Source organism: Channa argus, chromosome 16, assembly GCF_033026475.1.
Source record: "Channa argus isolate prfri chromosome 16, Channa argus male v1.0, whole genome shotgun sequence".
Lineage (NCBI taxonomy): Eukaryota > Metazoa > Chordata > Actinopteri > Anabantiformes > Channidae > Channa > Channa argus.
Window position 1 is genome coordinate 14,834,714 of NC_090212.1, and position 25,145 is coordinate 14,859,858.

A 25,145-nucleotide genomic window follows, 5' to 3' on the forward strand; every position below is an offset into this window, starting at 1 on the left:
TGCCATAAAGATCCTAAGATAGTGTAGGATAATTCTTTTTTTCCATCAAATTTAGATATTAAAACGAATCCCTTATTCCGCCGTCCACTGGTATAAATTAGACCAAAGGTCATTTTTATGCAGTATGTCTATTGATGCATAATTAATGGTAATGATCCAATGTGAATAGAAATTTGTGTATAACATCCATAAGAATTTATATCGAAGGAGCTCTTACAGCTCTGTAACAGAAAGCATCTTCATGTTGTTTTGATATTTAGTTTATTTGGTGCTGTGTTACAGTATTAGCAAAGTGATCTCCCTGCTATTGCTCTGAACAGAAGACTATTAAATTAATTAATTAATTTTAAAAAAGTAAATAAAACACAAGACATTGTTTGTTTAGTACATTTTAAAGCCAAGGAAATTTAAACTGTATCTGTGTATGTGTGTACAGTTTAAATACATGTTTGTCTGTTTACACTATGTATACAGATGTATGTGTTTTTTCATTACTATGTATCACTATTTTATTTCTATTACATAATTTAAAAAAAAAGTGAACAAAAACCAATAAAAAACGTACCTGTATCAGGTAGGAATAATAATGTCAATAAAATATGAAGAGGTCATTCAAACGTAGTTGTCAGTCTATGTGGTCCACATGTAAGTGGCACTTGATTTGAGGAAGCAGCTCTTACTAATTTGAAAAGCAGCTCAAGGTAATCAGAGTGTGGCAGCTGGGGGAAATAGATCCTTCATTTAAAAAAGGCCAAAACTGTCTCTTATGTTAACAGTGTTATGTGATAATGAGATGGTAGGGAAAATGAAAAATTGTGCAGAGGTTTACCTGGGACTCTTGGGGTCAAGTGTTAAGTGTGATAGTTTCTACCTTTTGCATAGACTGCCCCTTTGCGTGAGATTGGTAAGCTATCCCAGGCTCCCTGTCTACCTGTTGTATGGTCTTGATGAAAAGAGATGAAAGGTACAGACACTGTCCCACTGTGTCAAGACATGGGTCTTGCGTTTTCATTTACTCGCTCTGCAGCCTAAATTAAATTGGACAGCTGATCCTCCAGAGGGAGCAGTTCCAGCATTTGATTTACTATTATATAAAAAGCAGCAACATTAATTATCCTGTTGGATTTGACCTTCAGTTTTTTAAGTGCAGGAGGGGACACCTTGCACATGCACACACACTCACACACAAGAACTGTATCCCTATGAGGACAGGCCAAAAAGCCCTCACTAAACAGTCCTCGGACAAATAGATAAATCTAGCCTCACTCACACACACATGCTGCCCACAGGGCCTGTTCAGCTGTCAAAAAGGTGACATCTTCAAATGAATTATGGGAGATGGTTGTCATCTTCTCTGAGGTCACATACGAAATGGCGAACCCAGGCTGTGGGCTCCCTCTTCTCACACTATGACACGTCAGCCATTTTAGAGGTTGAAAGCCGCGACGGGGGACCAAAACGACCTCAATTAAACCTCCATTAATATTAATACATTTTGTCGTTTCACGTGAGTTGCCGCTAATTAAATGTGTCCCCGACTGCATAATGGGGGTCAGCCGAGGTCTCCTACATGAAGCTAATTTGCCACATTACAGCCAGCAAACACTGGGCTGGTCCAGGCTCAAATCTTAAATTGAGCACAGATGCAGACAAGGGCAGTCTTGGTTACTTTGATGTTTATAAACACTTGTTCAGCAGAAGAAGAACTTTTTAATTAGGATCATTGTCTTTTATTCTCATTTACGATTTTCATTTTAATGCTCTTGTGTCACTTCATGTTTAAAAAGGGAAAACATTACATCCCCAAGAATAATTGGATGCTTGGCCCTGACCCAGCGTTTGTATCTTGCCACATTTCTCCAACAATAACATTTACAGTATCAGACTTTTATTATGTCGAGGTTAATAAGTTTGCAGGTGATCAGCTGTTTATTAGCACGGGATCACAGCTGCACACATATACATATTCACAGAAAACAAAATAAAACACACATTTTAGACCATTGTGGGATGGTGGGATTCTTTGGAGTGGAGTTCCACTGGTGTCAGTCTGTAAAAGATCCATATGAGCAGAGTACTCTCAACCTTGGAGTTTGGCTTCTTTCTGTCACGTAATAGCATCAGTGATGATTTGGTGTTGACCTGGAGGATTATGCAAACCTGGAGCAGAAGGTCAAATATATATATATATATATTATTGCTCAAAGTAAAATGTGCACTCAAACACTGCTTTTCACTCTGTTGTTGCCCTCTGCATTTACTTTTTGACAAAGTGCTGTATAAAAACTCTGCAAATTGTTTATGTGCAGAGATTTATCCATATTGTACATTTGGTGATGAAGGTCTAAGCTTGCCACTGATAGAAATAACAAAAGATCAAACTCCATTGTGACCAGTGCCAGCGCCAACAGGGCAATACTCCAAAACTACAATAGCTTGACTCTGATGCATGTAAGTGAGGCACTCAATATGAACTTATCTGCAAAATTCCATATTGGAAATAAGCAGTAATAATGCCAGAGCTTCTTTGTTTACATGAAAAACACATGGGACCAGCAATGAGGAACTGCAGCCAGTTTGACCTCCTAATAATGGACTGCAGCCAGAGCCCATACAATTACTCAGAGCTGGATTCCCATTCCCCATGCGGGAGAGAGCAAGCACTTTCTGCTAAACACTCACATGCACACGTCCAGCCAAACAAAAGCTGTCCAGCCCTCTGCAGTAGCTGAGCCATTATTGTTTGTTTAGTCCAGCTGCACTTGAAATGACAGCGACCCAGGGCTACAGGGAGGATTAAAGACTGTGTCCAGTCCAATACACCATGTACCAGCTGCCAGAGAGTCTCTACAGCCTTTCCCTTTCTTTCCTCATCATTTCTCTCTCATTCTCCGCTTATATGTCAGGCCCAAAACATCCCCTCTTTCCTCCTGTCTTACATAAAAGCCCTCTCTGATTCTTCATCTCCCTTCCACTCTTGCTGTTGGTCTGGTCTCATCTCCCTCCAGCAAATTGCTGCTTTTCGTATCTTCTGTCCAGGCAAATTATTTTTTGGACCTGCCTTGCAAGGGTCAAAGTTGAAGCTCACTGGAGTGATAAAACAGGTTGAAGGACTCTTTTTTTGAATGCTCAGCTGAGGACAGAGACCAATACTTCTACTGGAAGTAGAGAAAACAGGCATACATATATGTATGTGTGGATCCCAGAGAATCTGCAGATTGGATCATGCTGTAGATCACTGCTGACAGAAGTGAGGTTGCCATTAGGCAAAGACAGGCTGCTTTATGAGGTCATGGTTCTGTAGGTGCATGACAGAAATTACCTCATTACCTTAGTTACTGCATAAATAGGTACAGAACCCTTGAGGGCAAAGCTCCCACACAAGTTGTAAAAGGTCACTCTTAAATTAATATGTTGCTTTATTTCAGTTACAGTACTGTGGATTTAATTGACAGAAAGGGAAACACCATGTATGTAAGAAGCACAACACACTCAGGTCTGTAAAAATGAAATATTTTAATTGGCGTTTTGATGATTCATTTTTGCAATCATAAGAAACAAACCCAGAAAGATGCAGACAGAAGGAGCCAGAGATAGACTGCACACCAATCCAAAAATAAAAATAAAATAAAAAAATTCTCTATCACACTCTTTTTAACACATCTTAAAAAAAAAGACAACTGGGTGGCTTCACTGTCACAAAGGAAATGCTGTTAAGACATCAGATATACATATTGACGAGACATAAAATAGAGAAGAGTTTTACAGCGTCAGTTTCTGGAATTATTTCAGTGAAAGGAGTTTTATTTTCACACACTTTTTCAGGGACAGGGATTCCTTTTGAAGATTGCTTCAAGTCGGATTATCACTTGAAACTGGATCACTGAAAATAAAACAACCTAAAAGACAGACTCAGTTTTGTATCCTGTGTTTAAGCACTAAAGTAGAGCCAGATATTAGTTTAGAGCCTTAGAAGCCTTAATATTGTCTAATAGAACTCTGATTCTGAAAAAGAAGTTGTGGGCAAAATGCCCAGAGCTGCAGTGTTTTCAAGTCTCCAGTTTCAAGAACACAATGAAAGGGAAGTTATTACATACAAAAAAAGGGAGATCTCTCTTTTCATAACCATTTCCCCCGTGCCTATTGCGTTACTTTGAAATCTACACAAAAAGCAGCATATCGACTCTGGATGTGTCCCAATGCCTTTTATCATCCCCTCTTGTTCTTCTCCGCTTCCCTTCATAAATCATCTGTAGTTTAAAAGGAGTTGTTCAAAAAGAGCAAAACAGGAAGATCCAGGGTAATTGTTTTAAATTTAACAAAAAGGAGGGTAAACTGTCATTTTCCCCTTTCCATCTGACTTTTGCAAAAAAATCTCTTGTTAGGAACACTATGCAACATGTCTTAATACCAAGAAAGTATTTAACCTACATGTGTTCTACCTTTGCCCCATTGATGACACTAAATCCGAAATAAATTTGATTGGATTTATTCACGCTGCAACACATTTTTTACTTTTACATTCCACCTTATCATCAGTTTCACTCTTCTTATTGCTCAGGTTCTCTGCTTGTAGATAGGGTTGGGTTTCAATAGCATTTGACCACATCCAAATCTAAACCGACAAGGTTTAGTTTTCAAAATATGCAAGCCACTCAAGAGACTCATAGACCTGTGACCATTTTCAGCTGAAACACAAACCTGAGACTGAGATGAAGTCTTCCATTTCTGACCAAGTACAGTATATAATGAGTTGAAGTTGGAAAAGTCATTTAATTTCACACATTTTTTGCAAGCTACTTTTTCCAAATTCTGGAATCTCCATTAAGTGGATTCTCATAAAATCTGAATACTAGATGCCTTAAAGTTTAACTGATATATTCTTCCCAACTTAAAAAAGGAGGGCACTCAGCTAACTACAATGATTCCTTCTGTAGAGATGTTTTAAGTAAGCCAAGTTTGGCTACGTCTGTGTAGCTATATTAACATCTGTGACATCACCACTCTTTCACATAGTAATGTTTGCATCTTAAGATACTTTTATTATCTAGTGGGCTGTGTTTCTATTTTTTTTTATTTCCTCAGACTTTGTGCTGGAACATATGAACCACTCGAGGCAGTTTATGTAAAATTTGGTTTGAAACATTAACTTTGCCACAAGCAAGTTATCGTTAAAGACAGACAGCTGACACCTGAAGTAACAGAAATACCTAAAAGATATAAAAAAAATAAAAATAAAAAACCCACAAAAGCAGTTTCAATTCCCCCTTTGCAGATGGAATATTATATTACTGAATGACAAAATAGCTTACAAAGCATCCAGGTCAAAAATGGGTCATAAGTTTTACCAGTGCTAGCTACATTATTTTGTTTACATTCCTCTTGAGAGATAAAATGTTCAGTAAAATATTTGTTAGTAGTTCTTAACAAATTTGTATACTTTGTCAAGCAATCAACAATGTCGCAGAAAAATCTGTAAAAAAAAACATGCACAAAAACTAATTAATAATTATATTCATTAATCCATTACTGACTGGATCACAGGAATTGATGCAAAATGCAGACAGCTATTGCAACCCAACCCGTACTGGTATATTTTGCTGTGAGCAAGATATGGGGAAAAGACAAGAAAAAAGGGGAAAGAAAATTGTTAAAGGTAGGACGGGAGTATTATTGGCTTTCATCACTATGATAGTCACACTGCTATGACATGTTGTCAGAAGGACTTTGTATTATCCTCCACCACCAGAAAATGGTAAGATAATTGGTCATGAAACCAGTCATTCACAAAAACTCACACCAGGCATCCTCTCACAGTCAGGCAAACTATTTACAAAGGCATATACATACGCCAGTCAAAAGCATACTGTACATACTATTTACACACACATACACACACACACACACACACACACACACACACACACGAGTAGTCAGAGAAGTTACTTAAGTATAATGCAGACTTAATACCTGGCAATAATTATATTGACTATGATACCAGTACATAGAGGCACAGCTACCTCGTCCTGTCCGTTCTTGAGGGTAAAACCAAGTAAAGTACCAGTCACACTACTGAACTATAGGTCACCAGCACCGTGTGCACCCTTTCAGCAGCTGGGACGGAGGCTTGTTTGAGGTTTAACAACACAGCTCTTGTTCAGGGAAAAAAATAAAACTAAAATAGGAGAAACTAAAAATGCCAGCCACTACATAAGGGCTCACATTGCCATGGTGACCAGTAGTTCGACAACTTCCATCTCGAGCATTTGTCTTGAGTTAAGGTTTCCAAAGTGCTTGCCGCTCACACAGCACGGTTCCTGGCAACAACCTGCAGCAGGCTCCCTCCTCTCCCTACCTTTGATTTCTTCACACCTATGTGAGATTCGGTTCTGTAATTGGCTGTCACTCTCTGCTGGACTGTGACACACACAAAAAAGGAAGGAAAAGGAGAAATAATGAACTTGTTAAGCGTCAGGGGCTTTGGGAACCTTTGAAAGAGAAACAGTTTTTCCCTACAAGATGCAAGGCTTTAGTAATGGCTATGGTCCATGGTATGTCCAATCCATTAGCTTTGACTTAGAAAAACAAACAAAAATAAGGAAAAAAGGAATCACTTTTCTTTAGGCAGCAATATTGGTCTCAGTGTTATTACAATTCTGCTTTTAAAAAAGCATAAACACAAAAGAAAAATACACATGAAATCCTCCTAAAATGAGAATGAGACAGTCACTATTTTATGACCAAAGCGTGCTCATGGGTAAAATTATTTTTTTAAAGAAAAAAAGCTTTTATTACACAATTCAGCCCAACTCTCTGCTTTTTTTCAGCTTCATTGTACTCCCCATGTACTCCTGCCATTGTCTTTGTCCAGTTCAGACATTAGCATACTTTCATAACTTTCCCAGTTTCTTTAAAATTGGAGCATCCAGGAAGCAGACCAGTCCTTTGCAAGGATTAGTGGAATTCACAGACTTCATTTGAATTTTCTCATGCTCCATATTAGGCCACAGAAAATGAGAAGAATACAGGAGGAGGAGGAGGAGGGGAGGCAGGAGATTTGAATGAGATACTTGGTTGTCAGCAACTTTTAATATCTCTTCTCTGCTCAGTCAGTACTGATGATGGGAGAGGCAGAGAAATGTAAGGGGGGTTCGAAGGGCAAGCGGGAGACAATAATAACTAGAAAAACCTAAATAATGTGAGCTGATGCAATTGACCAAGCTGGGGTCTCCATAGCAACCAAATGGACTCTCATTCCTACAGCCCAACTCTCCCGTAAAGTCTGTTTGTCAATTAGGTCTTTGATGCAGGTGCCGCTTTGTATTTACGTGTGTGTATGCATTTCACATTACATATGCATGTCTGTGCGTTTGCACTCTTTCTGCTGCTACCAGCGGTTGATGATCTGGTTCATGTAGTCCTCAGTGGGAAGCCTGCTGCCTGCCTCCTCCGTTCTGCCTCCCTCTTCAGCCTCCTCCCGCTCTTCCCTCTCTATCTCCCCGTCCTCCAGTGTCAACAATGAGCTCTGCCGGCTTCCGGAGGGCCAGAGGTTGACACCTAGGCCCAGGCCCTGGTGAATCTGCTGCATGTGGTTTTTGATGCGTTGCTGCCGCCTCTCCTGCTGCCTGGTGTACTGGTAGCGCTGCTGGAACAGGTCCTTGGCGTAGTCGTATAGCTCCATGTCCAGCTCATTCAGCTCCTCTATACGCTGGACCTAATGAGGAGGTAAAGGACAAAATATTACTTAAAAATTTCATGAGGAGGCTAAGGGGCCGAGAAAAACTGGATGAAGACAGGAAGAACAGGAACAGAAACAGGGGAACTAGCTAAAATAAAAAGAAAGGAAGGTAGAAAAGGGAGAAAGTGAAGCTAATGTTTTTAGATTAAATTAAAAAGAATATTGCAATTTAGTATGTGCATTGTGCGAAGTTAATAGTTTTGCAACACATAAATATCTTCGTGAAGCCTTAAATACTATTCTATATCATGTCTTTCCCTGTTCCACTTTGGGGCAGTGTTTTGTCTGCGTAGTGACAGTCAGAAATGTGAATTACTTGGTGGTTTCATGAACTTTCCTCTACTGTTTTTACCTTATAAGGTAAAGGTGGTAAAAGAAAGCCTGTGGAGATGAGAATCTGTAGCATATGTTGTACCGATTCAACAATATTGATTTGAAAACAATTAATTGTTCAGCCTCACTAGAGGCAGTGGAGCTTTATTATTTTATGATTGAAGTGGTACACAAGTAACAAGTGTATCTGAGCAACCACTGTAAAACCTGTCCCAGTTCTTCTATATACTGCAAGTAAATTTAGCCTTTGGTTCAGCATGAAGGGCTTTAAAGTTCCTCAAAATGTTTCCAGTCACCCAGAAAAGTTCCTATGATAGAAAAACCTCACATTACATGACATTTGTAAAAAAGTGTAGGTAGGGAACTGGGAACATGTTGGCAACGTGTGGAGCAAAACAACAGAAACATGTTTGGCGTTAGCTTGTGCTGTGCAGCTGCCTGTATTGGGGTGTATCATCTGCTCTGTATCAACATGGACTTAGAACTGTGTTTAATTAGAACAATCCCTTTCAAATCTGGGATGGGAGCTGGATATCATTTGAAGGCAATGTGAGGAACAACAGAGGGAAGCCACGTTCTGCATTTATGGAAAGACATTAGAGGTGTTTGACTGGCTACATGTGGGACATCTGCACAAAGTCAAGAAGGCAGTGTTGAGCTCAGGTCATGAAAACAAAGTCTTCATTTATTAGAGAACAGTCAAATAATTCAGACTGTAGTTTCAAACAGGGTGTAAATGTGCTTTCAGCTACCTTGCAGGGGAGTGGAAAGTAAATCTTCTGCCAGCTCATGCAGTTGTTTGACTTTAAAAAAAATTATTAAATAAAAACTACATTTCAAACATCTCATTAGAGGTATTTAATACGAAAGCTAATTTTAAAAACTAATTTCTACTCAAAATGCCACAGACAGACTCCTCCACCTGTCACACTCAAAACTCTCCCCACTTTATTTTGTTTTGTTTTTTATAATAGCTGGCATACTTGATTTTTTCCCCCTCTTTCCTTCTGGTTTTGATGTATAAATCACCAGACTGCTGTGCATGGAAGGATTTTTTTTTGCTGGGAATTGAGCCTAAGAACTCACACATTGGTCCAATCAAAGTGTGAAGAACATGTTTGAAGCTGCTGTTTTTTAACGGCGACAATCATCGCAACTCATTTCACAGCAATATAAGACCACAATGTTTACTCTTTGTGTCTCTCCTTTTCTGATTTTCTATTTTCTACCCATTTTCTCGCAAAATGTTTTACTTTTGATTTTCCTTTCAAAATTACCTGTCAGTAAATGACTGCAATACAGCTGCCACGTTGCTTTTTCAAAGAAAGATCTTGGGCAAAACAAGACTAAACTCAGAAAATAAGACATTTCCAGAGTTTAGCGTTTTGAAAGAAATGTGAAGACACAAATGAAACAACAACAAACTGTAAAAGAAACTTAATAAAAAGTATAGTATTTGTCTTATTATGGACACCAAGCACTTATAAGATGTCATCATCTGCAGGAGGTTTTGCTCTCTGCATATAGAACTACAGCTGCAGCACTAACCGTAGCATTGTCCAGGTCCACCCCTGCAGCCCGGGTGCTATTGTACTGCATGAAGGGCCTGATAAAGCGCAGTCTAAAGGTCCGTTCAAACAGGAACTGGGTTTTCCGCTGGTACTCTGTTAAACCAAAGAAGGCCATATCTCGCAGGTTCTTCTTGGCAGACTCTAAGAGAAGCTGAGCCCTCTTCTTCTCTGGAACAGTGGACATGTTGTAGCAGCCGACGAGGCTCAGGTCTGCTAACATACGAACCTAGAAGAATAGAAAATGTTAAGTTCAGAGAGATAAGATGATAATTGTTAGAAATTGTGGGCGGGGTGGGTTTGATAAAATTTGTCTTTGTGAAAATGATGTTAGATAATGCTTAAATAATCATTCCTCAAGACAAGAATAGCACATAAATACTGGCCACTCACAAACCTCATTAATCATCAAATTAGAGCTATGAATAATTTTCATTATCATATCATTATCATTATTTTTCAAAATTAATTGTTTAGTCAATGTAGTTTTAAAACCCAGTGAACAATGTCTTGATTTTGCTTCTTTTGTGCAACTCTAGCTGTTTAAAAATTTTTAGTTTTTGGAACATCTGACATCTGAAAAATGAATCTTTATATATACCCAACCTTTCAAACACAGAATGCTTTACATCAACAGTAACAACCCACCCTCTAAAAAAGAAAGAGCAAACAATTCATTGAATCCGAAAGAAACTTGTTATTATGGATACTAAACACACAGCAGTTAAGAAGAACTGCATTTTCTGTATAATTTCCTGCAAAATACCTATCATTAACCACTTTGTACTGTAAACTAGTTTATATTCAGCTTGATTAGGTTGCAAAATATGACATTACACTGTAACAAATAGCTGTAATCTCTACAATACAATTTTAAAATTGTAATGACAGAACAAAGTTTAGCTGAATATTGCAAAGCACCATGGGTAAAAAACAATTACAGTCCCCAACAGCATTTTTCCACACTTACATATTGTACAATTACAGGCAAGTTGTATCTTGACTGTTGATGATGTGCATTACAGCTGAATACTTTTGATTTAGGATGAACACATGTGCATTTGCTGACTGAAACAGAGGAGCAACTGTAATTTCTTTTATGAGAAAAAAATGTCTTATTAATAAGAGTGACTGTAACTTCCCATTATTTTAACTAAGCTGTTAGGCTTAATTAAACACTGCAGAGTGAAGCTGCCAGTTGGTCAGCAACAGGGCAAAGACAGGATCAGGAAAGACTACTTGCACTAATGCCGGTTGTAAAAAAATTCTGTACCTTTGCATCATTTCAAAGTAATACTATCTAGTCACATCTATTACAATTTCCAAAAGGTAACTACATGTGTCAGCATGCTAGCAACATTAGCATAGCTTTGGTGTAATTAAAAGTGTTATTAGATACTGTCTAAAGCTAAAACTAGCTCGCTGACAGAGGTGACTGAGGAGAGGACATTTGCATATATTAGACAAAGAGGAGTGGGTAATAGCCTGGGCCGTGTGAGCAGTAGAAGACTGGCCTGCTGCAGCCACAGTCCGACCTGCAGACAACAGCCAGAGATCCGAGTCCACCACAGCCTCCCCATCCTTTCCCCCACCATTCTGTTTGTGCTGGGCTCAATGGATGGGTGAGTAGAAACTAACTCCGTGGGTGTTATTTTATTAGCTTTGAGCAGAGGAAGCAGCCGTTAGCTCCCAGGTTATGACTCAGGCCTGTATGTCAAAAATTATTTTTAGTTCAGTTGCAGTTAAATCGTTTAGTGTCACACTGTCCCTGCTTTACCGTGATATTGACTCCACAGCTCCTGACCTGTGTCCACACTTGGTTTTAAAGTAATTTTGTTAAAGAATTCCCAACATCTTCCAATCAACAACAACAGCAGCGGCAAACTAGGTCATCTGCTGAAGGACATTTAAACCTTGATAACAATATTTTTAGTAATGAGAACAAAAAATGGTATGTTGGCTAGTAGAGAAATATCCAACCAGAGTTTAGGTTGATAAAACTACACCCCTATTGGTTATTAACTCAGACAATCTTGTGACAACAAATTCTACTTATCTCCTTTAACTCTTAAGAACGCCACATTCCAATGTATTAGTCACTGTATAGCAGAGCTACTACCCTCTTCAGCTTGGACAGCCCAATTTTCATTTTGTAAGGGCAAATGATTAGTTTTTCTTGTATAACCATATGGATTTTGCTCTCATGAAGAATAGCTGTGATCAGTTTTGTCATCAACTTTCTTTTTACGTAATGCAACCAGAGGCTTCAAGACGGCAAAGTGCACAAGTACTCTTTTATCTCAGATTCTTAAAGCTATGTAAAACTATTGACTATTAATAAGAGCTGTTTTTCTTTATTTTTTGCAATGTTAATTTTGCATTCATTTTGCACTACTGTGTCATTTAAAACACTTCTGAATATGTATTGTAAAAGCTGCTAATGTAAAAAGAAAAAATTACCTGTAAAAACATTTTAAAACAACATATTATTTTTTGAACTATTAACAGCTATTCACTGGCAACTTAAGTTACCAGGTAATTTCTGTAATTTTAATACAATACAATATAGAGTGGTAAACTAGATTACAATTAATTATTGTTTTTCTGTAACAAAAAAGTGTATTGCTGTAATTTCAAATGAAATAAAACCCTGTAATATATATCCAATTGTATGCTGTAATTTACAGTAATTAAATGCATATTTTACAAGACTTTGTTGGCAACTTTTTTTGCCATGTAATTACTGTAAATTCTACAGGCAATTCTTTACAGTGTACTGCGAGTGGACTCTAAAGCTGTTGTGTTACAGTACAGGAACAGGGACCGCATACTGATTTGGATTCACTAGAGTACACTGTGTGTACCTCTTTCTGCAGGTCCTCCAGGATGCCTCAAGTGTACTGTATGTGTATTTGTGTGTGTGTGTACTACATTTATAAGTCATGGGACCCTGAGTAATAACAGCCCCGGGCTCAGATGAGATAAGCTGAGCAACATGTTTAGGTGGGAGACTGAGATAGCATGAGAAAAGAAGGTGTGAATCTGAGATGTTGGCCAGCAGGCAAACTCCTGCCTGTCTTTCTGTGTGTGTGTGTGTGTGTGTGTGTGTGTGTGTGTGTGTGTGTGTGTGTGTGTGTGTCCGTAAAGTAAAAGCGCTACATGTGCAACTTGTGTAATGCTTTTAAATAATGAATTAATGAAATAATGATGAGTTTTTGTCAATACATTAACACCTGGCTTATCTTTATAGGTCAAAATAAAAACATGGGAGCTATGAAGGTGTGGATTTCACTCTGTATCTACTATGTAACATTTTCTCAATATTTCTGTAAAGAAGAATCCCGTGGTATTTTTCCATTGGGGATGGGTATATGGTAATTACTAACAATTCTGGCATTGTGTCATGTTGAACAAAAACAGTCAAGTAGACAGAGGGAAGTTATGACAGGTGAAGAGATGCAGTTTACCCAGGAAGTAATATTAAATGGAGCCGCTTGCTATTTTGGGTGTTTACTGAAAGCATATGATTTTGTTTCTGAAGCTCAGAAATTAAATGTTTGTTGTTTAGTTGATTAATATTAAATGCTTTCTGTCTACCTGTCTGTTGTTGGCCAGGTTGTAGGGACAGTCCATGAACTGCTGCAGGGTGCACCCCGACCAGTCAGATCCCTCGTAACAAGAGGGCAATTCCTCAGGTGTTGGGGTTCGTCCATCGCACATGTGCAGGGAGGTTTTCCAAGTTGCACCTCGCTGCACGTGCCTCCACTCGCTGAGGTATCGAGACACTGGGTCTCTCAGCAGAGTGATGTAGTAGAACTTTCTAATGGGGGTGAAAAACGAAAATTAGATATGGAGAAAGGTAATGGGAGAAGGAAAAGGAATTGAAAGAGAGAGAAAAATGACATTAATAAACACTTGCCCTAATTACACAGAAAATGTCCTCAATATCAATTACACTATGCATTAAGACAACAGAAATCAAATCAGCAGCAAAATAACATGTAAAAACAAGCTCATGTATTAGTGATTCAACTGCAATCTGGATTTTATTCACTTTCTAGTTCTTGTTTTCCTTTGGGAATTAATAATTGCTTGATTGTTCAGATCAACTGGAATAGTGGAGATGAGACAAGCACAGGCGCGGAAACATGCTGCATCATGTGAAATTCCTCCAGTCATCCATATGGTGGCACTATTTACTGCAGCAGTTTATTCTGCATACTCCGTACTCAATGGAAGACAGGCTACGGACTGAGGGTGTCATGCTTAATACCATATAATTTGCATTTATGTGAAGCACGTCATGCACAAACGAAATCTGGGCAGCAGAAGGAAGTGCATATACAAATGAGCTGGGGGGGGGAGGGAATGGGGGGGAAATGGGGGGGAAAAGTGGAGAGGGGGGTGAAGCCGGGAGTTGATTTGTCAGGTCAGTGTTCAGGCCACACTGTGCAGGAAAAGAAACTGCTGGCACAAGCATATCTCACTCTGTAACACACATTTCCATGCTCCAAACATCCTTATGTCTCAGACTCCGACACACACACATGTGCATGCACACACACACACACACACACACACACACACACACACACACACACACACACACACACACACACACACACACACACACACACACACACACACACACACACACACACACACACACACACAGTTCCTCTCTTCTCACAACCAAACTGAGTATTAGATCTTCCTCAGAGAGATGACTCATCCCGCATCTGAGTTTTGGATAGGACTGTTTCTGTCGTGTGTAAGTAATGTTATGGTTCTATGTCTCTCTAGAGGGGACACTCCCACCAGAGCTTAGACCTTTCCAGGCCTTCACACTCCAGCTAATTACTGCAGTCAAATCAATCAACACATCGTCATTAACCACACGCACACACACATGCAACCTGTGCATGTGTGGCTATGTGCCTGCAGTGTGTCTAGAAGCGATGGTATGGATTTGTCTGGGAAACAGACATGCTGCCGGACACACACACACACACACACACACACACACACACACACACACACACACACACACACACACACACACACACACACACACACACACACACACCTACACACACACACACACACACACACACACACACACACACACACACACACACACACACACACACACAGTCTCCTGGGGTTGCATCATGTCAGAGGAATGTTTGCAGAGAACATTTTTGTGTGCTGACAGGAGTCTATGAAATCTCCCTGTCCACACAAGCTGCATCACATATACACACAGTCACATCTACACAGTGGCAGTGTTGAGATATTAAAAAGTGGCTAAAACCTTAAAATCCAATGACAGCGGGGAGATCCTGAACAAAACAACTAAAGCCTAAATCTAGCAACAGCTGAGAGATGGTGCATAACAAAACAACCAAACCCTAAATCCAGCAGCAGCTAGGAGATCCCACACAATAAAACAACAACTCCAAAACAAATTTAATCTAGGAGACCCTGCAAAACAAAACGACCACACCCTGAATTTAGCTGCGACACAGAGAGATCCTTGCAAATGAATACAAATCTAGTAGCAGCAGGGGGATCATGGACAATGAAACAACTAAACCCTAAATCCCGTGGCAGCTGGGAGATCCCAGGCAACAACCCAAGCAGACCCTCAATCCTGGGACAGTGGGGGATCATGGCCATAGAAACAAGTATCTAAACTCTAAATCCCATCAACCTAAACCTAAATCTCATCCAGTCTAATCAAAAGCAGAGGAGAGGAGATACACAGTAAAACTGGAGCCTGCAGGAGAGCAGGGTACATTATCGAGATTCCTATGATGACATTATCAGGATTCCTAACACTCCCCAGAGTACAGTGTGTATTTGTGTGAGAATGTGTGTGTGAACCGACTGTGTGTGTTTCTGTGTTAGACTACGCCTATTAAATCAGTGATGACATTTTCCCCTCTTGGCTTCTATTCCACAGAAAAACATGGTACTGTTTGGGGCTTGCTACAAAGACGGGAAGATAGAACGAGAGAGAGGGAGAGAGATGGAGAGAGAGAGAGAGAGAGACGGCGGAAGAGAATTCCAATTAGTTTTTTAATACTGTGGAAGCAGTGAGGGGCCCCAAGCCCAAGTGATTTATCAAAGTTATGGCTCTCGCTATAATGAAGGCTCAGGCATATTACCAGGCAAAATAAATAAAAAACATGTACACAAACACACAAGATGCAACACACATTTACACACACATAAAGGCATACATGCAAACCCAAATAAATGATCTTAAACGGCATGCCTGCCTATCGTGTCGGGCAGACTGCAAACTGGTGCCGTGGAGACTTTCTCGTCTTAAAGCCTAATGATGTCTGGCCGTGTACTCAGATCCCTAGGTAATGATAGTTCAACCCACACACGCACACGCACAAATTTACTCACTCACCAGCAAGTCCACTCCTTTTAACACACACACACATGTTCCACTGCCTCCGAGGTGACAGCACATTACAGTAGATATGTTTTTTTCAGAGGTGATATTGCTTATAGTTGAAGCATACCTGCACTCGTCAAATAAACTTCAAAGCTAATAGGCAGAGCTCAATCGCTCACTGTCAAAATTTTAGCACATCGTCCTCGGGCTGAGTGCAGGAATTTGCAGTCTGCGAACAGCAGTTTCAAGGGCCCTCTTGCAGACTGTGCTTATGCGTGTGTCTTTTGCAAAATTTCTCCTGTATGTCTGCAACAAATGGAAGAGTATCCCCAGAACACTTCAACTGCATTTGTCATGAGTCAAACATGTTGTCTAATTGCAGATCCACATTATTGTCCTAATGATTTATCCACCTGATAGGTGGAGTGCAGAGAAGGCGGATAAAAAAAGCGAGCGTTTTGGCAGCGAGAGGTGTGATGAAGCTACTGTCTGGACCACTGTGGGATTCAAACAGAACAAGGGCAGTTTTGTCTTTCATGTCTCACTTTCACTCCCTGATCACTATGAATACAAAACTGCAAAATAAAGTTCAGACTCTATGGTCTATGCTTGAATTAAAGCAAAGACAGCAAGAAGAACAAAAGAAAGTAGAACCAATCATCCACTCTCCATTTCGCTCACATTCTGCGTTGTGCTTTGTAACAATTCACTCTTCTTTAGTCACCATTGCTTCCATCTCTCGGTGCACAGCTGTGTGAATACATGGACTGTAAATAAGGGAGCATGAAAAACTCATGTTTTGTTTTTTAACCAAGCCAAGAGTACAATTATTAGAGAGGAAACACTTTGCCATTTTTAGTATGGCAGTGGTCAAACCTAGAAGACAATGGAATAAACATAAGCAACTTTAACACAAAACAAATATTCCTTCACATAAACATATGCAGTGTGTTAGTGAGTCGGTGTGAGTCCATGTGAGCCTGCTAAGTGCTATCAGGAGGAAACACACAGCGCCCAGGCCTGTTATGGCTTCAGAAAACCCGGAGAAAATAAGCCCTTTGCCTGTTTCCTGTGGGTTACAAATCAACACTTGTACAACCTCCACCTTCCCTCTTTAACCTCTCTTCCCTTTGTGTTTAAATCTTTCTCTTTATGTTGCCTGTTAGCCCATCTCCTATCCTAGTCTTCCCCTTGCAGTTGTGTCTGGTTACAATGTGTTCTCCCCTCTAGGAAATGGTTTTGTTAAAATCTCAAACCAGAGTGCTTGAGTAACGTCCTGAAAGGTGTGCTGCAAACTGAAGAATGGTTAGAATTCTATCTAGTTTCTAGTTTTATGCACCAGTTAGATTTAGTTGGTTAAAGGCTAGAAAACAAAATTAAGAGTTATGCTACCATGGTTAGCTATAAAGCTTAATGCCATTTAAGAGTGTTTTTAGAGGCTCTTTTGTAAGAAGCAATGAGAGCGACAACAGTAGCAAATGAAATACTGGAGGTGGTTGGTGACTTCAATGCACAAAAGACACAAAGTATTTTCCCTCAAAAAAGTGTGAAAAAGTTTAGGCACCTTGCTAAAAGGTTTTGTCTTTTAGTATGATTTATGCCTGCACGCAGAACTATGTGCACAACGACACACACGACGGACGCTGCCATGTGCAAACAAATCCCTAAGCTGTTATATTTGCTATTGTGCTTTTCTGACAGGTTCATATTAAAACAGTATTTCTGTTGTTCTTTTCTGCTCCATGTCTAGTTTACTTTACTTAAATCAGATGAGATTAAATTAAAAAAAATGAAAACAAGATTTGTAAAGACAACTGGAACCAGATTTAATTTCAACCAAGCCAAAACCGAACCTGTTCTGTGGTGTAGAATGTCTGAGTGTGATTTTGTGTGTGTAACCTTAAGGGAAAGCCCTGATCTATGTCTCTCCACCCAGTGCTGCTTCTGGAGGAATGGTCCCAAGGAATGTGCTGGCTGTAAATGCAGATGATATGACCTAAGTAACTGTATAAGCCTGTGTGTATTTAAAGTGGAAAGAATAAGGTACAACATGTCAGGACAACTGAACTCCCCTATGTCCTTCCTGTTTCCTCCTTGCCAAAGAACTGATTAAGTAAATATCAAGTTACTTGAAGTAAAAATTAAACAACACAAGATAATTACTTCTTTTAAAGTTACTTCTTATGTCACTATTGGACAGAAATCATCAATGTTAGTTAGCCAAAGTGGATAGATGATAGAGAGCACAGATACAACACTGATGTTTATTTCTTCCTTATATGGCAAGAAAGTGTGTTGATTTTATAATGCTCTCATTAAACAGCACAACCAGATACTACATCAAATTACTATTACTGCGCATCCTTGTTTTCGTCTTCTTTGCACTGTTGGTTAATATCAATTTTAAGACATTTAATTATCACCAACAAGTACATTGACAAAAAGTGAATTATTGGCTCCCCCACCTCTTAAACAACTGATTGTCAGGCTGGACCTGTCCCTGCCTGAGACAATAAACAGTCAGACTTGGTTGGGAGCTTATGGGCTACAGACAACCAGACCAGACTGAAAATTCCCCCATTCCCGATTCATCTCCTCTTCTTCTGTCTACAGCAACAAATCAACAGCAACCTCTCAAGACTTAAACTTAACCCTTTACCATCCTCCTACTCCTGTTCTCCTCTCCTCCGCTCACCATCCATCATCTCATCCAGTGTGTACTGGGAGTGTTCTGAACAATAATGACGCACTGAGACAGACAGAAATAGACCCTTCGGTTCAGACAAGCTCTCGAGGCATCTTCTCTGTCGGCCCTGGCTCACTCTTCCTCCTGGTACCGCTCACTGTCTCTTTATTTCTCTCTGTTAGTCAATCAATAACAGCCTCAGGGCTTAGTCAGTCTGCCTTGGTAGTTTGAACTTTAAACACAAAAGACGTACGAGGCGAAGAGAAAAAACAAAGAGTAAAACAGATGGAGAAACATGCGACAGTGGTGGACAGAAGGCACAAAAAGAGGACAGACTAGAGTGAAGCAGACATCCAGGAGTATGTGGTTAAATGTGAAGACATTTATGGAAATTCTTTTATCATATTGTGCAAGTTATGGTTTCTGAATATTTCCACCGAAACTGTGTGTGTTTCCATTTCATTATATTATCTTGGCTGTTATTTACAGACTTCTGGATTCAATTTTATATTCTAAGTGGTGTATGTGTGCTTTGTGGCTGAACAATATTTCGCCCCTACTTCGTGATGGTTTTATTCTTTCCTTCCAGTTCGGATCCTCTACGAAAGACCTGGGAGCTTAAGGGTCCTGTGCATTATCTTAGCTATTCCTAGGACTACACAATTCTGGACAGAGATCTCAGATATCCCTGGAATCTGCTGTAGCTACTCTTCCAATTTGGGGGGACACAGCCCCCAATGTTCCTTTTACCACAGGGCCACTTGTGTCTTCAGCTTCCACATCTTTTCTAACTTTTCTTGCAGCCCTTGTTATTTCTCGAGCTTTTCATGTTCCTTCTTCCTGATGTTACTATTGCTTTTGATTTGCTACATCTATCACTACCACCATGTTCTTTTGTTTGTCCACAACTACTATGTTCGATTGGTTGGCCATTACCAGTTTGTCAGTCTGTATCTGGAATCCCCACAGGTTCTTAGCCTCCATTTTGAATTTACGAATTCCAGCCTGTACTCGGCACAGATGTTTCTGTACTTTAGGTCAGCCACTTGGTTATGGTGTTTCATGTATGCCCTGCCTGCTAGCATCTTGCACCCCACTGTTATGTGCTGGATTGTCTTAGTAGCATCTTTGCTCAGACTGCACCTGGAATCCTGCCTGGTATAGTAGACCCCTCTATTGATCTTGTACTTGGACATTGTTTCTGTGGTGCCAGGATTAGTGCCTCTGAGCTGACTTTCAGTCCATGTTTGTCCAGCCACCTGGATAGACCAACACTACATTAGGCTTACTTTTACCTAGACTAATGAAAAGCATCAATTGCTTACATTAGAAGCTGGAACAATAGAAGTATATTGTGCTAGGTTTAGACTTAAACAGCATCAGGCCAAGTTTTCTCATTCACCTTCCACAGGCAGACATTGTTTCATAGCTTTTGTAGTTACCCCAATGCTATTCACCCTGGGTCTCCTCTACATGCAAAGTGTTCAAAATAAAAAATAAAGAGACGTTTGCAACACAACAGAGTTGTTGTGTGAGTGGAAACTTAGCTGATGTTATAAGTGCAAAAAATTTGAATGGCTGACTTCATCTGAGTTCAAAAAAACCCAACAACATTCATTCTGTTATAATGACAAAGAAGTAGCAAAAAAAGAGGAAGAATGTCTGACATAGAAGTTGGATGTTAAAGCACATAAATGCACAAAAGCATAAGCAGGGCAGAGAGTTTGAGACAGGGGAGGGAATCCCCTGAGTGCAAAGCTATGTTCAGCAGGAATGTACTGCCGCCTGTTCTCTCATGTAATGTGACTGGCAACAGCCCAGAGAGCTGTCTGACAGATACATACAATGGGAGATGGGCTTGTGTGGAAAATGGTGAGAGGGAAGGAGGGTGGAGGACAAGAAGAGTTGCACAAGCAATCACAGACTATTTTTCATGTTTTCCCTATTTAAAAGGCATAAATTTGATAGGACTGCGTCATATAATGACGCAAGTTACAACATTAGGAAATGTACATTTTTCACATATCAGAGATTTTACAAATTCATTCATACAAATCTACCATTAACATCAGTGAATGTACTAAGCTATTGTTGGTGAATATGCAAATCACTCTATTCTCTCTTCATTGTTGAGCAAGGAACATGTGAGCAGGCATGTTTTCTTTAAAATTACTGAAACAGTTTCACACAAATTCTTTGTTAATCAATGTTTTATCAGACATTGATTTCAGGTCTTTGGAGTATGAGTACTCAGTATAATAAAGTACTCGTATGGCCAGGTAATTTAAATTTGCTAGATTAAATCCAACAATTCAAGTTTGAGAAGCAGAGAGCTCTACTAAAGAAAAACAGGGTTCATCCTGCACAAAAATCTTTGGTTAAGTTTGCCTTGGGTTTGTACCTCTTTCCCAGAGTAATAAAAGAAATCATTATTGGCTAAAGTTTGTACATAAAGACAATAAGGAATGTCAGCATCATTGAGAAATACTGCCCTGAAACAAATAAAGTGAAAATGTATGTTAAACTGCAAGGAATCAAATAAAGAGACAAATAATCATGATTATAAGTATGAAAGTGAAAGGGATGAAGGTGGAACTAGGTTCAAGGTAACTGAATCAACCTGATAACACTGTGAGTGCGTGTATACTGAGCATGTGTGTTCATGTACAAATCACCCTCCAATTGGCATCATATTCATTCACCTCCTGATGCAGAGGTCAAGGCAATCACTTTGCCAACGCTGACATATGGGCATGTTGCATTCACACAATATCACCCAATCCCACACACACCCGTGCATGTTATGACATAATCCTCTCTGTATGTAGTGATGTCAGACTATTGATAGGTCCCAATAGGTCACTTAACAAGATGAAGAGAAATCCTCATCGGGAGAAAAGGAGGAGGAGGAAGAAGAGAAGGTGAAGAAGAAGGAGGAGGAGGAGACATGATGAGAGTTTGGGGGCAATTAAAAGGCTGGGTAACGAGGCTAATGAGTAGACAGGTGGCCCCATTACAGAAGCAGTCGCACACACTCATTAACACACTCACACACACAAAACCTTCCCTCTGGCTAGGATTACTGTGTGTGTGCGTGTGTGTGTGTGAGAGAGAGAGAAACAGAGAGAGAAAAAGAGGGGGAGACCCCCTGTTTCCCTGCTAATCGTCACATACAAGACTGGAGGCAACAGGGTGTTTCTGTGCATGTGCATTGTGTTTGTGTGACTGGAGGCGAGAGTGTGAAATTGGAGTGATAAGGCAGTTAACATTCAAACCTTTGCACCTGCCCTGTGCAACCTCACACACACACACACACACACACCAAGACTTGTTTTGTTTTCTCTCAACTCTAGTGAGAGAGGAGAGATCCATCTATCCATCTATCCATCTATCCATCCATCCATTATATATATATATATATATATATATATATATATATATATATATAAATAAAGATAGATGAGCAAGCAAGCAGACATTTGTATGTATGAATAAACAGGATAATGAGCTATCGCTGAGCCAGTAGCAGTGGTGGTTAGTAGATATATGCATGTGCGTGTGTAAAAGAGGGAGAAAATGACTTGAGGCATAAGCAGGATTTATTTTGAAGAAAACACTCTTTTAAGGTAGTGTCAAGTGTTTGTCCAGGAAAGGAAAATGTGGCTGTAATTATACAGACAGATAGGTATGGTGATGCTTCATGTTTACCCAGAGACTTCAGCAGATGCATACATGCAGCAGAAACGAGCACAAAGCAGCACATTCACATGAGGATAACACAGTCTCTCGGTATCCTTGAAAAGTAAAAGCAAGAAGCAAAAAATTCTTCTGCAGGTTAAAAAAAAATCTCAAACACCCAAGACACAAAGAAGCACAAAGAGTCTAGAGTCTAGTTGGGAAAGAGCCAGAGTGGTAACGAAAGAAAAAGAAAGAGCGATAGAGAGGTTGAGGAGGGGTAAAAGCGAGGTGGAGAGCTAAGGAAAAAGCAAGTGTGGAGATGGAGGAGCCAGCGGCGAGAACAACCCGATGACGTCGGGGGTATACATCTACATATAAGGGGAGCTCGTATGGGTAGAGGTGGTTATTATCATTTGACAGAGAAAGGAAAATGGGAAGATGGTGGGAGGGCAGGGACAGCAAGGGGGCCAGTCAGCCAGGCCTGGAGACTGGCCTGGGGCTGGATTTACAGTCTTCAACATAGGAACAGCAGACTCCCCCGTGGGGTAAAAAGGGCACAATTGGCTCTCTAAGAATGGAGGGAACACTGTGGAGGGGAGTGGTGTATATGAGTGATGCATGTGTATAAGTGGCTAAAGGTGTGTGTGTGTGTGTGTGTGTGTGTGTGTGTGTGTGTGTAGGGAGGGGTTCTCCAAGCCCAATTAAACCTGACTGCATGTTGAAGGGCTGTGCCAAACATGCCCCACCTGTTTATGGAGGGCCATGGGGCTAATGAGCACTGCCTGGAGGAAGGGAATAGCATAAGGACAGAGAGGAAAAGTTCCAGGGACGTAAAGAATAACAGTGACATTCCCCTGCTCTTGTCCTTGTGCCTTGTCTGTGATTACTCAGCCACAACTCGAAGACAGAGGGATTTCGCAGCTAAAATTAGCTTTTGTTATCATATGTAATCATACAGTACAGGCTAGGTGCAAGCGGCAATCAGTCAGAGAAAAACATGCTGCCAAGAAAATTAAAACCAGAAACCAGGGCAGGGAGGCAGGAGAGCAGGAAGAAGGCGGCATAATGAAATAATAAGAGCCAAATATTGTGCAACAGAAGCAATAACAGTTTGAGAGAGAAGGTCTGTGTGTGCTGTGCATGTGTGTCTGTGCAAGTGTGGGTGACTGGGTGAAAGAAGCCTATTGTTTGGCAGTGTAACTCAAGCTCTCAGCCTCAGCTTTGCCTCAAACGGGCTGTGAGCCTGTGGCATCCTTCCTTTCTCTCCTTCCTTCCTTTTTATTCTTCTTTACTTCTTCAGCACTTCGAATCCATTAAACCAGACTCACCTTGGTAAATGGTAAATAATTTGCACTTATATAGCGCTTTTCTACTTTACTGGTACCCAAAGCACTTAACACTGCTTCTTATTCACACTCATTCACACTCATTCACACAGGAAGTTACTGCTCTGGTTCAAGACGTATTCTGTTTGTTACACTTTTTGTGTGCAAGATTAACAAGATAGAAAAGAATCCACATTTTCTTTAACTTCACAAAAACATGGATTATTCCATTAATTATCCACTGACCACTGGATTTAAACAAACTCAAACTTTCAGGTGACTGGAGCATTATGGTGATTTTAAGTGCTTATTTGATTTTTCCACAAGATCACACACAAACACATAAATGCCAGCACTCCACACATACGCACAGACACAGAAAATCTACTGGCAGCTGCTAACCCTGAGATTAAGGCCAGTGTGACAGACATGATTTCAGGCTACATCTGTGACAGAAAGAAAAAAAGAGCAGAACAAACAGAGGAACATGCAGCTAACATGCACTGAACAGCAAACTGTTACTGACTAGTGGAGAGGAACAAAAAAGAAGAACTGAAAAAACCAATCAGGAAGAAGAAAAGCAGTGGAGCCACACACCATCTGTTGGGTGCATATTGACTGTACATTCTGAGATTCCAAATGCGGAACTGCACTAAATCTAATGTGGAGGATGGGCTGTGAAAAAGACCTAGAGTTGCTTTTATCAAATTAAAAAAATAAGTAGAATGGATGTTATACTAGGTATGGATGCAAAGTTTCTGCCCTTTTGATGTTGCTGTCTTTCGCTGAAAAGAAAAAATGGATTAAAAAACAGATGCTGTATTTGCCTTTGATCCAAGCAAGCTTTTAGTAAAGGAACCTGGCCCTTGGTCATAGCTAAAATTGAATTAGATCTCCATTTAGCCTGCCACAAACAGCTCAGCTTTGCCAGCGCCCATGTCCTCCTCTACTCTCAGCATTCTCATCTCCATCTTCTTCTCTTCTTCTTAAACCATTACAAATGACACTGAAAATAATTGAAAAGCCTGCTCAGTCCGCCACAAAACTACAAACCTGCTTTTCAAGAAAGGCATGGCAAATAGGAGGGAGAGGGAGAGAAGAGCGCCTGAAAAAGAAAGTGAGAAGGAAGCGTTTTTTTTTTGGATGAGCTGCTCATTGATATGACAGTTTGATTTTCTGGGCCCTGGAGTGAAGCAGCTTAAGAGGGCATCCCCCTATTATAGGGCCTGTGACATCTAGCATCCACAGCTCTTCAGCCCCTCCACCCGTATGTGTGTGTGTGTGTGTGTGTGTGTGTCCCTGTACACCCCAGGCAGACTCTCCCTTGAGTTTCCAATCCTGGATCACATGCGGGGGAATGTGGAGTCGCAGCAGCTGTCAGCCTGGCAACACTCCTCGCCAACCA

At 40.2% G+C, this 25,145-nt stretch overlaps 1 protein-coding gene across 1 annotated transcript in view; it reads right to left on the bottom strand.

The window, feature by feature from the left end:
• Window positions 1-3,499: 3,499 nt before the first annotated feature.
• Window positions 3,500-25,145, bottom strand: part of hs6st1a (heparan sulfate 6-O-sulfotransferase 1a) — a 52,010-nt gene continuing 30,364 nt past the window's right edge. The window contains exons 2-4 of the mRNA XM_067479453.1: window positions 13,237-13,459; window positions 9,620-9,868; window positions 3,500-7,714 (exon numbers count right to left, since the gene is read on the bottom strand). Coding sequence (XP_067335554.1) covers window positions 7,388-7,714; window positions 9,620-9,868; window positions 13,237-13,459 — 799 coding nt within the window. The 3' untranslated portion in view covers window positions 3,500-7,387. The remainder of the gene's footprint in view (window positions 7,715-9,619; window positions 9,869-13,236; window positions 13,460-25,145) is intronic.